Source organism: Sinocyclocheilus grahami, unplaced genomic scaffold (genome assembly GCF_001515645.1).
Source record: "Sinocyclocheilus grahami isolate Dianchi unplaced genomic scaffold, SAMN03320097.WGS_v1.1 scaffold72.1, whole genome shotgun sequence".
Taxonomy (NCBI): Eukaryota; Metazoa; Chordata; class Actinopteri; order Cypriniformes; family Cyprinidae; genus Sinocyclocheilus; species Sinocyclocheilus grahami.
In genome coordinates this window covers 525,942-539,460 of record NW_015505251.1, presented here as the reverse complement: position 1 = coordinate 539,460, position 13,519 = coordinate 525,942, and the positions used below count along the sequence as shown (strand labels likewise).

Sequence of the window (13,519 nt, the reverse complement as noted above, 5' to 3'; positions counted from 1 at the left end):
TGAGGAAATTTTCCCACCGGTTAATCGACGTGTAATAATACCGGTATCACCGTGGAGGCGGGGCGTTCCCTCTTTTGCTCGCTTTCCTTCGCTTTTAACTAGCTTGTAAAAGCAGTGTGCATTTTACTTTCACTTTTAAATAGCGGCAATTCGGCGTAAAGCAATTGTTCGTTTTTAGTTTTACTTTCATTTTTGAATTAGCGGCAGTTCGGTGTCAATTGCTTGAATGCAACAACAAAATACAACCTCAAACTCACTTCAGCCTATATATAAAACATAGAACTTTTATTAACAAAACAAATACACCATGCTGTAGGGCAGGCTATGCCTATAATATAATATAATATAATATAACAAATAACTTACATAAAGTTTAAATAGGTATACAATACTAGAAATAAACTAAGTAAACATGTATAATATATAACCAAATAAATAAGAAACGTAGAACGTTTATTAGCAAAACGAGTATGAAAGCTTGGAGGCACGGCATAGGCATACACCTTGATGTCAAATAAAATAAATAAAATGACACAAAGTTTAAATAAAGTAAAAATCAGCAAATAATGTGGAACCAATTAAATAAGAAACGAATGTTTAAAAAAAACTCAGAAAATCACCTTAGATAAATGGCAAAAGTCAACAGGCTTTGCAAAATCCAAAATATTGCCAAACAGGTGCTTTTGCATTTCATTTCGAAACGAAATCATCCGCCATCATCTTGTCTGTCTCACCACACTCTTCTTGTCAGTCAGCTCAACTCACTCTCCTCACTGGATAAATGAAATCTGATCTGTGATGCGACTGCCATTTGGCATGCTGCATTGAGCAGCCGCGTTACTAAATTATTTTTATTACTATAAAAAATCAAAACGACGGTGGGGGTCGGTGACGCGGTGGGCAAATGACGTAACCGGTATTGCGGCTTAACACCGTCTATCGCGGCAAGCCTAGTGCACACTGTGTGTGATTTGGTGATATAGCCTACTTGATCATGTCAGATCGCACATCATTACAACAACACTTACCATATTATAGCAGATAATATACTGTATATTGCACACCCCAGCCTCGACTTGAGTGGAAAATGAAATCACTCGCAGTTGTGCGTGCACTTGTTTGCACATGAGCAAAGGTGTTTTTTAGGAGTGGAACTTGCAAACGCCAGACCACTGATTCGTCAAACCTGCTTTCCTGCAGTCCGTGTTCTTACGACTTCTGACTATTTTGTAGTAAGTAACAAAAATGCTTCGGGGAAATGTATCGGAGTAAAAGTATACATTTTATTTAGGAAATGTAGTGGAGTAAAAGTAAAAGTTGGCTGAAATATAAAAACTCAAGTAAAGTACAGATACTCCCAAAAAATACTTAAGTACTGTAATGAAGTATTATTACTTTGTTACATTACACCACTGCTTGCTGTTGCTCGCACCATGCTGTACCATTTGAGCTGATGTGAGCTGCTTTATTGTCCTACTCTGTTCTACTTCTGAAACAAGAGATTAGTATTCAGCCCCATTCTTCGCCTCCCGGTACAGGTGACAACTTTCAAGGTGTGGGTGGTGGAAACTTCAATGATCAGTCACCTGGGAACCAGAACTCTGGAAGCATAGAGGGTGCAGCTAATGTAGGCCCATCTAATCAGCCTGGTATAGCAGTGCCAGATTTCCTGCCCCCAGCTCAGCGTGTGCTGTTTATGAGACTCCAGCAGAAACAACAGGAGGATGAGGAGAGAGCCAGGAGGCTGGCTGAAGGAGGAGGAACTGAGAGGGAGAATGAAGGTACTAATGAAAATCATTGCCTTGGCTTGCAGCATTTAATACAATATCATATGACATATATTTTCTGCAGAATCAACACACATAGCTTTTATACAAGAATGTTCACTCTTTACCAAAGTACTTTTCAAGGAAGCTGGCTTTTTTAGATTTACATTTTTGTCATTCATATAGCTGAGGTTTTCAAAGCGCTAACTTCAAATGTATATGTTGCCAAGGCTATTTCTGTGAAGGAAACATCTCAAGGGCTCTGCTCAAAGCTTGACCCTGCCCAGGACCTCATAATACTGTAAACATCCGCTGGCCTGGGGTTGTGCAATCTTGCTACAAAAAAATCTTGTCCCTCCACTAGATGGTGCTTTCTTGCACTGAGTGAAACTTACAGAGGCTGATGTTTTTAGATTAGACTGCCAGTTAAATGAAAGTCCCATTGATCTCTGAATCTCTGCACTTCCATTTACTTACAGGAGATTCAGCAAACTGGTATTCCAGTGAAGATGAGGATGGTGGTGGCAGTGTCACTTCCATTCTTAAAACCTTGCGGCAACAAACACAGACCCAAGGCCCTGCCAAGCCGGATGGAGCTCCCAGTGACCCTCGTCTACAAAAGTCTCAGCCTGCACAGGCACCCAGCCGACCAGCAGACCCCCGGCTAGCACGAGACCCACGACTATCCCGCAACACAGACTCCTGTCAGGCACCCGAAGCCAGTGCTTCATCCTCTCTATCTCCTACCCCTTCAGACCCCCGTCGTGCCCGGCATGCAGCCGCCCATACTCCTAAACCCGAGCCCCCACTTGTGTACAAACCCCCGCCATTGACTGCGCCAGCCAGTAATGAAGAAGAGGAAGGTGAGAGGATACTGAGGGACAAGCCCGTGCCCATCCCCCTTGATCCTTTAATGGGCATGGCTTTGCGTGATCCCCGCTCCCAACTACAGCAGTTCAGCCACATTAAAAAGGATGTAGTACTGAACAAGCCTTCATTTTCTAAGGCAGTGCTATGGAGTCCTGAAGACCTAATCCCTATTCCCATTCCTAAACAAGACTTGCTCCCACTGCCCCCTGGCATCCCTCCAGTTACCGCCATGGATCCTCGTTTGTCCCGTACACAGCCCCAGCACCAATCCGTTTCTCTCCCTCCTACTGCTCCTCCTGCTGAGCAGTCAAATCAGTCCTCCTCTTCCCTACCAGACTTTGAACTACTCTCCCGCATCCTCAAAACTGTCAATGCCTCTTCATCCAGTCCTTCTCAAGGCGCTTCTACAGGAATCTCATCACCTCCGTCCGTCTCTGCCGAGAAGCCCATTGACCCTCGCATGGCACGAAAAGCCCCTGCCGATCCCCGACTCCAGCCACAAAAATCTGCCCTAAAGTCCACTTTGGAGGCATCTGCTCCTCAAGGATCTCCCCCAGCTGCCTCCTTATCTCCACCTTCCTCCAGCCCCACCATCGCACCCTACGACCCTCGGCTGCTATCAGCAGGAGGGTCAGTTCGAGGTGTGGGAGCTGGTGGCGTAAGTAGCGGCGGCAGCAACAGTAGCATGCTGAGCGGCATCAGTCTGTACGACCCCCGGACTCAGGGCTCAGACAAAGCCGAGGGTTCAGGGGCCTCTAGAAACACTAGTCCTCCCCCTGAGCCCAAGTCAAGCGAAAGTACAGCAGCTTCATCTAAACCCAAGCCTAAAGAGCCCCTGTTTGTGCGCAAGTCTGCGCTGGATCAGCCGGAACCAGAGAAAAGCTCGACGGAGCAGTCTACGGATCGCTACAACAGCTACAACCGCCCTCGACCCAAACCTTCACCTTCGCCCAATGCAGGGACTGCTGCAGGGGCCCCTGCCACAGGCGGTCCATCCGCAACTGGTCAGGGCCCTGCTGGTTCTGCAGAGCAGCCCGCAGGAGTTCACAACCTTCCTGTTTCCACACTGTTCACCATGGTAAAGCAGGTCAACAAACCGAGCGGCACTGGCAGCCCTTTTGGCGGCAATAGCCCCACACAACCTGACGTGGCTGAACAGGACAATGCCTCTCTAAAAGATGTTTTCAAAGGCTTTGATCCCACAGCGTCACCGTTTTGCCAGTGAACTCTTCTAAGCTGCTTTAGGACTTTTAGGTGTGCGGCTTCACAGATACGCGATATATAAAGATATTCACTCTTGCCAGGTTACACACCACTGTATTCACATATAGATTTCTATTGGATGGTTGGGATTGGGAGGGATTATATCTGTACTAGTGAGAGAAAGATAAAAAGTAAATGTCTATTTTAAAACCAAATGAGAAACGTTTAAATAAAATGTTCATTTTAAGGACCTCTATGGGTGTGTACATCAGGAAACACTGAATTACATTAATTTTGGCATTACGAAAGACAAACACTTTCATCAGCCTATACTAAACAGGTTCATTGGATTATGACCCATTACCCTCACCATATCATTCTGCTCGAGTTTGCCGGCTGACTTTTTTGTTCCACCTGGCTTCAGGGAGACTTTATTTACTGCCACTCCCTTTGCCTCCTGCGGTGGAGCTAAACTAGTTCACGTTGTTTACCGGCACTTTTCATTTGCTTCCCACCAGTTATTTCGATATTTTTAAGAAGTTTTAGCTCTTGTTTCCTTTCTGCTTAGACTAGTTAGCTCATTTTTCATGTCTGTATGGATGCCCCTTATATTCCTATTGCTTCAAATTCGTGTTTAGTCTGTTGATGCCACTCCACAGATGAGACCTACCGTTGTATGTGTTTGTGTCACATGTGAAATCATTTTAATTTATTTTTTATACTTAAGCAGTCTGCTCTTTTTTTTTTTTCTTTGTAACGTGGCTGTTAGATTGAACAATTTTATGAATGTGTATATATATAAATATAAATATATATACATGTGTATAGTACATATTCTTCCCTTCTGGTTTGTAAATTAACTTGAATTGTGCAACAGCTAATGTTGATGGAATATATATCATGTCATTCTTTTGTTTTCTCACAGCTCTGTCACGCTTTCCCTGAAACGGGTGGTATGTCTCAGTGACTGCTCTGAAGTATCTTGAGGTTTTTTTGTTTGTTTTTGGGTTGCCTCTCTGCAAAATGACTGCTTTGTAAATTGAAAAGTGTCCATATTTGACAAAAGGTAACATTTTGTAACCATTCATTGTAGGTGAAGTTGTGAAGTATTTAATAAAGGCAATACCAGATTGAAAATGAGCAAGACCTCAAACAATGAGTGAATTAGTGGTGTTGGCTGATTGATTGATTGATTGATTGGTTGGTTGGTTGATGATTCTTTCGTCCATCTGTGTGAGCATGATATGAGTCATTTCCTCTAGATTCCAGGTTTACGACATTCCTTACTCTTTACTGTTGGTATGGTTTTACAAAGGCATGGCAAGAAGGATGATTGCGTCATTGGTGTTTCAAACCTGAATTAATTTATTTCTTCTGAAGAACAAAAAAGAACAAAGTTGGTAACCAAACCGTTTTGGTGACCGTTGACTTCCATTGAATGGAGAAAAGAGAAAAAACATTTCTCAAAATACCTTATTTGTATTTCCACAGAATTAAGTCATACATGTTTTGGAAGGGCATAAGGAAGATACTGAATTAATTTTCATTTTTTGGGGTGAACTATTCCTTTAAGTGCAATGTGGGTTACCTCTTTGGCACTTCACTCATCCTCAATGTTAACTGAGGAGAAATCTCAGTTAAGTTAAAATTGTGTCCATTTATCTCAGGGCTCAACAGTGTCATTTGCTGTTAGGCTGAACCTCCCTAAAATGAGAAACCACAGAAAAAGATCCTATTTGACTTTGTTTTACATTTATTCTGCTGTAAACCCATTTCTATACAGAGTATCGCCACACCCTGCTGTTTTTATAACTGTAGCAAGAGTGTTGATTTTCTTTGGCAGGGGAAACTGGCCTTGATTAAACGGAGGCTAAATTTGTGTAATGTTCTTATAAAGTAGCTTATTTTAGCCCAGATTCTTTGTTTTAAACTGTATGCAAAGCTTTCTCAGAACAAAACTACAGATGCCTGTCACGGATACCTACCGTCAACACTAATTGAAAATAGAATAGTTTAAACTTCATAAGAATGATGCATTGGCATATATTTTGTCACTAAACCTTTTCAACAAAATTTTAAGGCTTAAGTAATTGCAGTATTTTTAGGTACTTTATAGGGCATTCAATAAAATAATAAAGTGGCATTTAATATACAGCTAATACAAACTTATACAATTATTTTTGTGTATTTATGTGGAAAAAATGTCAGACTACTACCAATAAAAACATTTTATTGTCAGCCTATTTTTAGTTTTACTTTAACTGGAAGCCCTGCTCTCAATCTAGAACTGTTTAGGAGATTAAGTTGTGCTAAACGTCGTGCCAAATTTCTACAGCCATCATGTTTGTGATTCCCATGTGGACACAACTACAACCTTCTCTTTGGTCCCTCCACCCTATTTCCTGCCCTCTTTGAGGAATTCCACCCAGTACTCATTTTTCCTGGGAAGACAGATCTGAGCCAGGCACTGGAGCGGGAACGAGATGTCTGCTTAAGAGACCTCAAAAACAAAACTGGCTTCCTTTGGAAAAAACAGACAGGGAAATTTATCGAATCAACGAGTGGAGCCTTCCTTTTCACTCAAAACACTTTCTTCCTATTCCACTGGTGTGGATAAAGGGGAAATAACATATTACAATAGATTATGTAAAATATGTATGCGGTTTGTGACAAAAATAGCCTGGAATATTCAAAGTCCTTTGCTTTAAAGTTTGAAATAAAAAAACTCCAAAATTTGAATGGGTGGGCAAAATGTTTGCAAATAATCATAAAATTGCACTGCTTTTTAAAATAATAATAATTGACTATTATTATGGCCAGCATCTTTTGCCAATAATTTTGTTATAATTATTTATTTTCATAAAGTTACACTCTCTAGCATAAAATCAATTCAAACGTAGTATATTGAGTTCCCACAGCAGCGCCTCGGCCCTCTGGGAACTATCTGCACTAAATGGGCCATACGGTCTGTTTATTTCTTTTCCTGCTGAGCTGTGCCTTTTCCCAAGTCTGCTCTCATTAAATTGCTGTAGTAAATCACACTGATTTTGTGACATGTCAATGAAACTGAAGTAAGCTATTTCAGACTGGGCTAAAGATATATATATAAATATTTTATTCGTCACTCTTTGTTCTATTTCAGTCCTTTGTGTTGTTTTCTTATCTTATTGTAATCCCTGCCCACACTGGCAGCAATGTGTCCTTGTGAGGAGCAGACTAAATAGACCATGAATGGTAACGTAGTGTGACTAAACTAGTGTAAAACTGTTTAAATGCTGTCCATTTATGTTTATGGCATGTAGGCTTTAACAACATCATTCCAACTTTTGACTTTAATCTGTCTGGACAGTGATTAATAGACTTTATTATGCTCCATGATCTACACAATGTTATGTTATTTATTCTATAGATAGACGAGGTCTAAAAAGTCCAATAAGAATGTCCAAAATATGCCACACATCAGTAAAAGTCAGAATTGTCAGAGTCCAGTGTGATTTCATGGTGGAATTACAGCTCTTTTTCCATCTCAGCTTAGTGTGTCATCCTCCCAGAATGCCTTCTGACAGGCCTGTGCTCTGAACACTGTGAAAACACTCTAATGCACTAATGCAAACCACATGTCATATCCCAGAATTCCCGCTAGTAAGGTCACTTAGATAGTCAATTGTCCTGCAAAATTGATCTCTGGTTCAGCATTCCCCATTTACTGCCCATCCATACAATATACATAGTAACATCTTTGATGGATTGACGACTTGAGAAGGCTTCTCAGAAGGGGGTGCTGGTTGACCCGAGGGGTCATTCTGGCCCTTTGCGTCAGAGCTGACCAGCAACTGAACCCTCTAATTCTAAACCACTGATTAATTCAACCAGAACAGACATTAGATCTTCCAAGAAATGATATGTGGAGGAGGATGGTCTTAATCCTCACATGGTTTCTGCAGTAATCTGTGAATTGGGTGTTGTAACGAATGTATGTGACCTTATTGAAGTTGCACAAAATGACACAGAAGTTCTATGCCATTATAGTTTTGTCTGTCAGCAGAGTAAGAGGAATTTCTAGGTCACTGAATCATAGTCTAAGGATCATTTTCACACAGATAATGAGACATTATGGAATAGTATTCAGTCAGCTGGTTCATCATTATGATACATCAAGTGAAATCATGTTGAAATTTACAGGAAAAGCTCAAAAGCTTAATCCAAAACACTGAATACTGAACCTAAAAAATGGGTTAGACTCGGTGTGTTGAGTGTGTGTTAAAGTTATAAATGTCAGGTCTGTGAATGTTGGAAGTCTGATAATAATTCCAGAGGTAGTCGTTGATTTTAACATTAACTAGAGCTTAAACCCACAGAGCCATAAAACAGAGACCTGTTTTAAAGGATGGTTGGAAAGGGCCTTGTATGCATATTTGTAGTCTGAGATCAACTTGGCTTATAGTCTTATAGTGAGTATGTCAAACAAATGTTTCTAATTTGAAGAAAATTAATTTAATAAAAGTAGGTTCTCTTTGCTGTTTTCAACATCTTTATAGGTGCTTGCGTCTGCATTTTTATCTTCAAGTGTACTGATGATCTGGCTGTCCGTCACAAGAGACTTGCCACATCACATTCATTTCTTTGGAAAGATGATACACAATTATGATACACCATTTTTAATCTTTCAAAACATTAAATAATACATTTAACTTAAAACTAATTATAACCACAATGTACAAATTTTGCAAAACATTTTAACTTGCAATAATAAGTCTTTGACAAACATTTAATGCTTACAATATGTACGTCTTATATGTTAGACTACTTATTATTGAAAATGATTAGTGGTATTTACCAGTAAATGCATATTACATCATTGTTTCTGTGCTTATGCAGCATGATTTGCTTTGTTTTTAGACTATTATTAAGACAGACCTTCAACAGGGTAGGGCTTGTCTATGCCATGAGTCAATGCAGCATCAGCATGGGAAAAGACATTGTCAAGCACTTGCTATGCTGAGTGGCCTGAAGGTAGAGGAATAGTTTACTACTAAATGAAAATCCTGTCATCATTTAGTCATTGTCATGTCATTCCAAATCTATCCAACTTTGGTTTTTCCATAGTACACCAAAGGAGATATCTACCAGAATGTTTGAGCTGCTTTCTTCCATATAATGGATATGGATGGGGACTGGGCTGTCAAGCTTCAAAAAGGACAACAAAACACTATCATAAAAATGGTGTACTGCATGTAGGCTACACTGTATTCAAAGTCCTTTGTGTAAGGAACAGATTGAAACAAGTTGTTGACTAAAACTTGGTCACTCACCACAGGCTACTTTCATTCATGAAAAAGAGTTGACATTTTAAATAATGTTTGTGTGTGTGTGTGTGTGTGTGTGTGTGTTAAACAGATGACAAAAAGCCATAAGAGTTTTCAAAGATATGAAGATGAGTACATGATTGGAAGTGTTTTTTTAATACACAATTTTTTTGAATGAACTGTCCCTTTAATTACAAAGAAATAACTGAGGGAGGAAGCGAGCACAAACGGAACATCTGTCTATATAAGTGCGCACTTTAACACTTAAAACAGATAGACGCCGTCCAGTGTGTGTGTGTGTGTGTGTGTGTGTGCGCGCGCGGAAACTCACTTTAGGCGTCCTCATGCCCTCCTCCTGCCAAAGATTTCCTCATTCACGAGCATCGTCCCTGCCCTTCTGCAGCTTAAGAGGTTTATAGCTACCCTACCGAGAACAGCTTATCCACTAACACCCCGGAATAACCTACCCGAACAAACGAGTGATTTCAACGCAGATATCAGAGGCAAGTACAGATACTTTCGCCTGTAGTTTTGAATATTAGAATTTAAATCTCAATTTACTAATCTCATCAGTGCTGAGATTTATTGTCTTGATGAGCCATGTAGTGATTAGGCTACTTGTTGAATCAAATACATTTGTACGATAGAAAAATTAACATTGAAAACTTTGCTGCTTGAATTTTTCAGTATATAGCATTCATTACACTTTTTGACAACTTTTAATTTCCTTTCTGGTGTCGTAAACTGAACTCAGAACTCTTAAAATGTAATAGAAATAACAGACATTATTGTAAGTTAAATGGCTGTAACAAAAATATTATTACATAATGATATTAACATTGTTTTTACAGAGTGCTTAAGGAAATATATGTATATATATATATAAAACTGTATTGTCATATGGCTTTTCATTGCACAAATCAGGGTTTTGTGACAGTGAAAGCCCTATTATACTTTATCAAGGTTTTAGTCATCCACATTGTTCTCTCATTTGGTTATACAAAAAACTATGCAATTTCAAATAAACATATTAAAAAGCAATAATAAACTGATAAAAAAAACAAGCCTCTCACTTTCTAAACACCATGGTGGGTGTAGACTAAATAACCATTTAAATTGAACCATTACATAATAGGAGTGTGTTAGTGTAACAAGTCCAAGTGATTTTCTGAAGGTCATGAGGACAGATATCATATAAGACATGTAAATCACCCTTTCTCTCCATTTACAGAACACAGCTTTTAAACATTCAACATATATTTTTGTAACAACATGTTTTCATAATTGCGTCACAGCTGTGAAGTCAAAATGGTAAAAACATATGGCTCTCATAGAGAAACAATAACAAAAATGTGCTTGTTTTAAAGCATGCTGTGCCAGTGACAGCATAATTAACTTATCTGTTCTGGGTGAAGTAAAAATAACCATCTATCTATCTATCTATCTATCTATCTATCTATCTATCTATCTATCTATCTATCTATCAATCTATCTATCTATCTGACTATTTCTATCTATCTATATATCTATCTATCTGACTATTTCTATCTATCTATCTGACTATTTCTATCTATCTATCTATCAAACTATCTATCTATCTATCTATCTATCTATCTATCTATCATCTATCTATCTATCTATCTATCATCTATCTATCTATCTATCTATCTATCTATCTATCATCTATCTATCTATCTATCTATCTATCTATCTATCTATCTATCATCTATCCATCCGTCCATCCGTATGTCTGTCTATCTATCATTATTCTAATGTATAAAGTAAGGTTTCACGGTTGTGCTGTGCTGTAATACTGAGAAAATAAGATCTCATTATTCAAAAGCGATAAATGTTTATATGTTTCAGGGACACTTGATGTAAATAATGTATCTTTGCTGCATGTTATTCTGTTGTGTTCAGCGGAAGGTTTCCAAATGTTGTGCAATCTTCACACTACATTAAAATGTTGAATACAATAACATACGTCAGTGTGGATGTAATTTAATGGCTAGAGTTCAAAGGAGAACAGAAGTGGGGATTTGTAGTCTCGTTCTCTACTGCCAATAATGTTCTGGGGCAGTTTCATAATATTCTCATAAAGGCATGCACGCAAATAACATCCTAGCTATTATATCTTTTGAAAATCCAACAAATTCCTGCAACGTTGTGGAAAGATTGACATTTCTGAGGGTTTGTAATTTATAGGTAAGTAGCTGCAAAGACTAGAGAAAAAAAAAATCTTAATCTCCGCTCTGGGGAGAAGAAAAACAGAGTTGCTTTCTTTGTCGTTGAAATTGCACAGTAAATATATGTGCTTTTCTTTGAGTTTTTTTTTCTACAACCCCACTCGAGTTTCACAGGTTGTAAATCTTTCTTCTCTTTGTTTGTTCCTCAGATCTGCAGTTGTGATGATACATTCCAGGAGCTTCTGAAGAGTTTCAGACATAAAGGACGTCGCTTCCAGCTGCCTTCTGGGAAATTTAGAAGTGAAATAAAGGAGACAAACCAACCCAAACGTATGAAAGAGTTAATATCAGACTGAGGACTAGGTTCCTCTCCATTTCTGTGACAAACATCATCACACATTTGACACAAAATACTGGGAAACAGAATGCCAGCCAAGACACCCATGTACTTAAAGACATCCACACCAAAGCGAGGCAAGAAGCAAAAAATACGGGACGTTCTTTCAGGAGACATGATAAGCCCACCGCTGGGTGATGTGCGTCACAGTGCCCATGTTGGGCCTGAGGGAGAAGGGGACATGTTTGGCGATGTGGGATTCTTGCAAGGCAAACTCAATATGCTTCCAACCCTCAATCAAATGCCCGGCTCTCGTTCTCACAGCATTGACAAAAGAATGGATGAGATCTTCGATGTGAACAGCAAGAGCCACACTTACCATCGCAGTTATAATTCACATCACAATTCTTTCCTCAAAACCACCATCTCCATGCCGGTGTTCATTGCTCCTGTGGAACCTCCTCCTAAACCCCCACGTCTGCATTTAGACGAGCAGCCGTCCCCTGTTCATAAGCAGCAGAATCACCATCACAGTCCGACACAGCAGCGCTCCATGTCTGTGTGTGAGGAAGGGATTGGGAAGCGCAGGGATCCCTGTCGTGACCTCACTCTCTCTGCCTCCATCGCAGTCCTGCCGCACCTGGTGCCATCAACGGGCTCCTTATCCGAGGCTTCCTCGGATGACTCCATGTTGGAAGGCTGCGGTCCGCTGGAGCCAAAACGAGGCTTGAGTCTGGACTCTGATGCAGGGCTTAGTAATGAGGACCTGCAGAGCGAACACTGTGAATCTCCGGCTATCTCACCCAGCATGTCACGCTCGGAGTCTCTTATGGGTTTGGACCTGGACCTGGGACCATCCATTTTGGAGGATGTTCTTAGGATCATGGACCGTTATAAGAGTGTGGAAGAGAGACATGAGATATAAGGGGACTCTTTTAGATACTGTAATATAGGCGTTAGCTCACCCATGGCATCTTATTATGCCTGTTTCAGAGGACAATGAAAGAATTGGGATGAGCAATAGCTGGCTGTGCCACAGATGCTGCAGAGTTATGGCATATTTTTAGGCAATAATCTTTACAGCTTTGACTCTGAAAAATACAATCCATCAATCTATTCATTTCCATAAGGTGATCCAGTCATAGCACAACATTGTTAATTTATAACATAACAAGAGCAGTGTTTTGCTGGGTTTTGGTCATTTTAGGCTAACTGGAGGTGTAAAATATTTAAGCATTTTAATATTTGCTATTACTTATTAAGCTATGCTTTGCAGGGAAAGGAATTGGGATTTTGGCTATGTAATACATTTTCCTGGAAAAAGTCAAACATTTTGCATAAAGTTCAGAAAGTATCATTTTTAGTCAATGTAGGTGACTATTATCAAGTAATGACCCAAAATGGAGTTTTGATTTACTTCCACTGGAGTAAACATATTATGCAGATATGTAAAACATTAGATCTAGGTGATCTAAGATAATTATTTTCCCTGCCTAATATGAGTACAAAGGAAATCACTTTGTAAAGGTTTATCTTTGATGGGGTGTTATAATACAGTATTTTATTGCGTTGTGATATATGAAATAAAATGATCATGTAAATAAAATATTATAAAAAGATATGCCTCTACTACTGTTTTAATAATAAAATACTTTTCTTTCTTTCTTTTTTTCTTTCTTGTATTAAAATGGAATGTTTGTGGAATGGAATAAGTATTTAACAAAAAATATCTACATCTATCAATTTTTTAAAAAGTATTTCCTAAAATTAAATGTATTATTATTATTATTATTATTACAATTGATTTATTATTGCTTTACAATAGCTGATGGTAGGAAAGGACAACCAGTC

At 39.2% G+C, this 13,519-nt stretch overlaps 2 protein-coding genes across 3 annotated transcripts in view; both read left to right on the top strand.

Annotated features, from left to right (window-relative positions):
• LOC107585556 (zinc finger CCCH domain-containing protein 4-like) overlaps positions 1-4,566 on the top strand; it is a 22,709-nt gene extending 18,143 nt beyond the window's left edge. Inside the window, exons 13-14 of one of the 2 annotated variants that reach the window (XM_016272625.1) lie at positions 1,539-1,781; positions 2,246-4,566. In XM_016272625.1, coding sequence (XP_016128111.1) covers positions 1,539-1,781; positions 2,246-3,861 — 1,859 coding nt within the window. In that variant the 3' untranslated portion in view covers positions 3,862-4,566. The remainder of the gene's footprint in view (positions 1-1,538; positions 1,782-2,245) is intronic. The other variant, XM_016272624.1, reaches the window with a different exon arrangement.
• Positions 4,567-11,541: 6,975 nt separating this feature from the next.
• On the top strand, positions 11,542-13,272 carry LOC107585559 (cdc42 effector protein 2-like). The gene has a single exon (XM_016272627.1). It carries the CDS (start codon positions 11,757-11,759, stop codon positions 12,591-12,593), a length of 837 nt encoding a protein of 278 aa, XP_016128113.1. The 5' UTR covers positions 11,542-11,756; the 3' UTR covers positions 12,594-13,272.
• Positions 13,273-13,519: the final 247 nt, after the last annotated feature.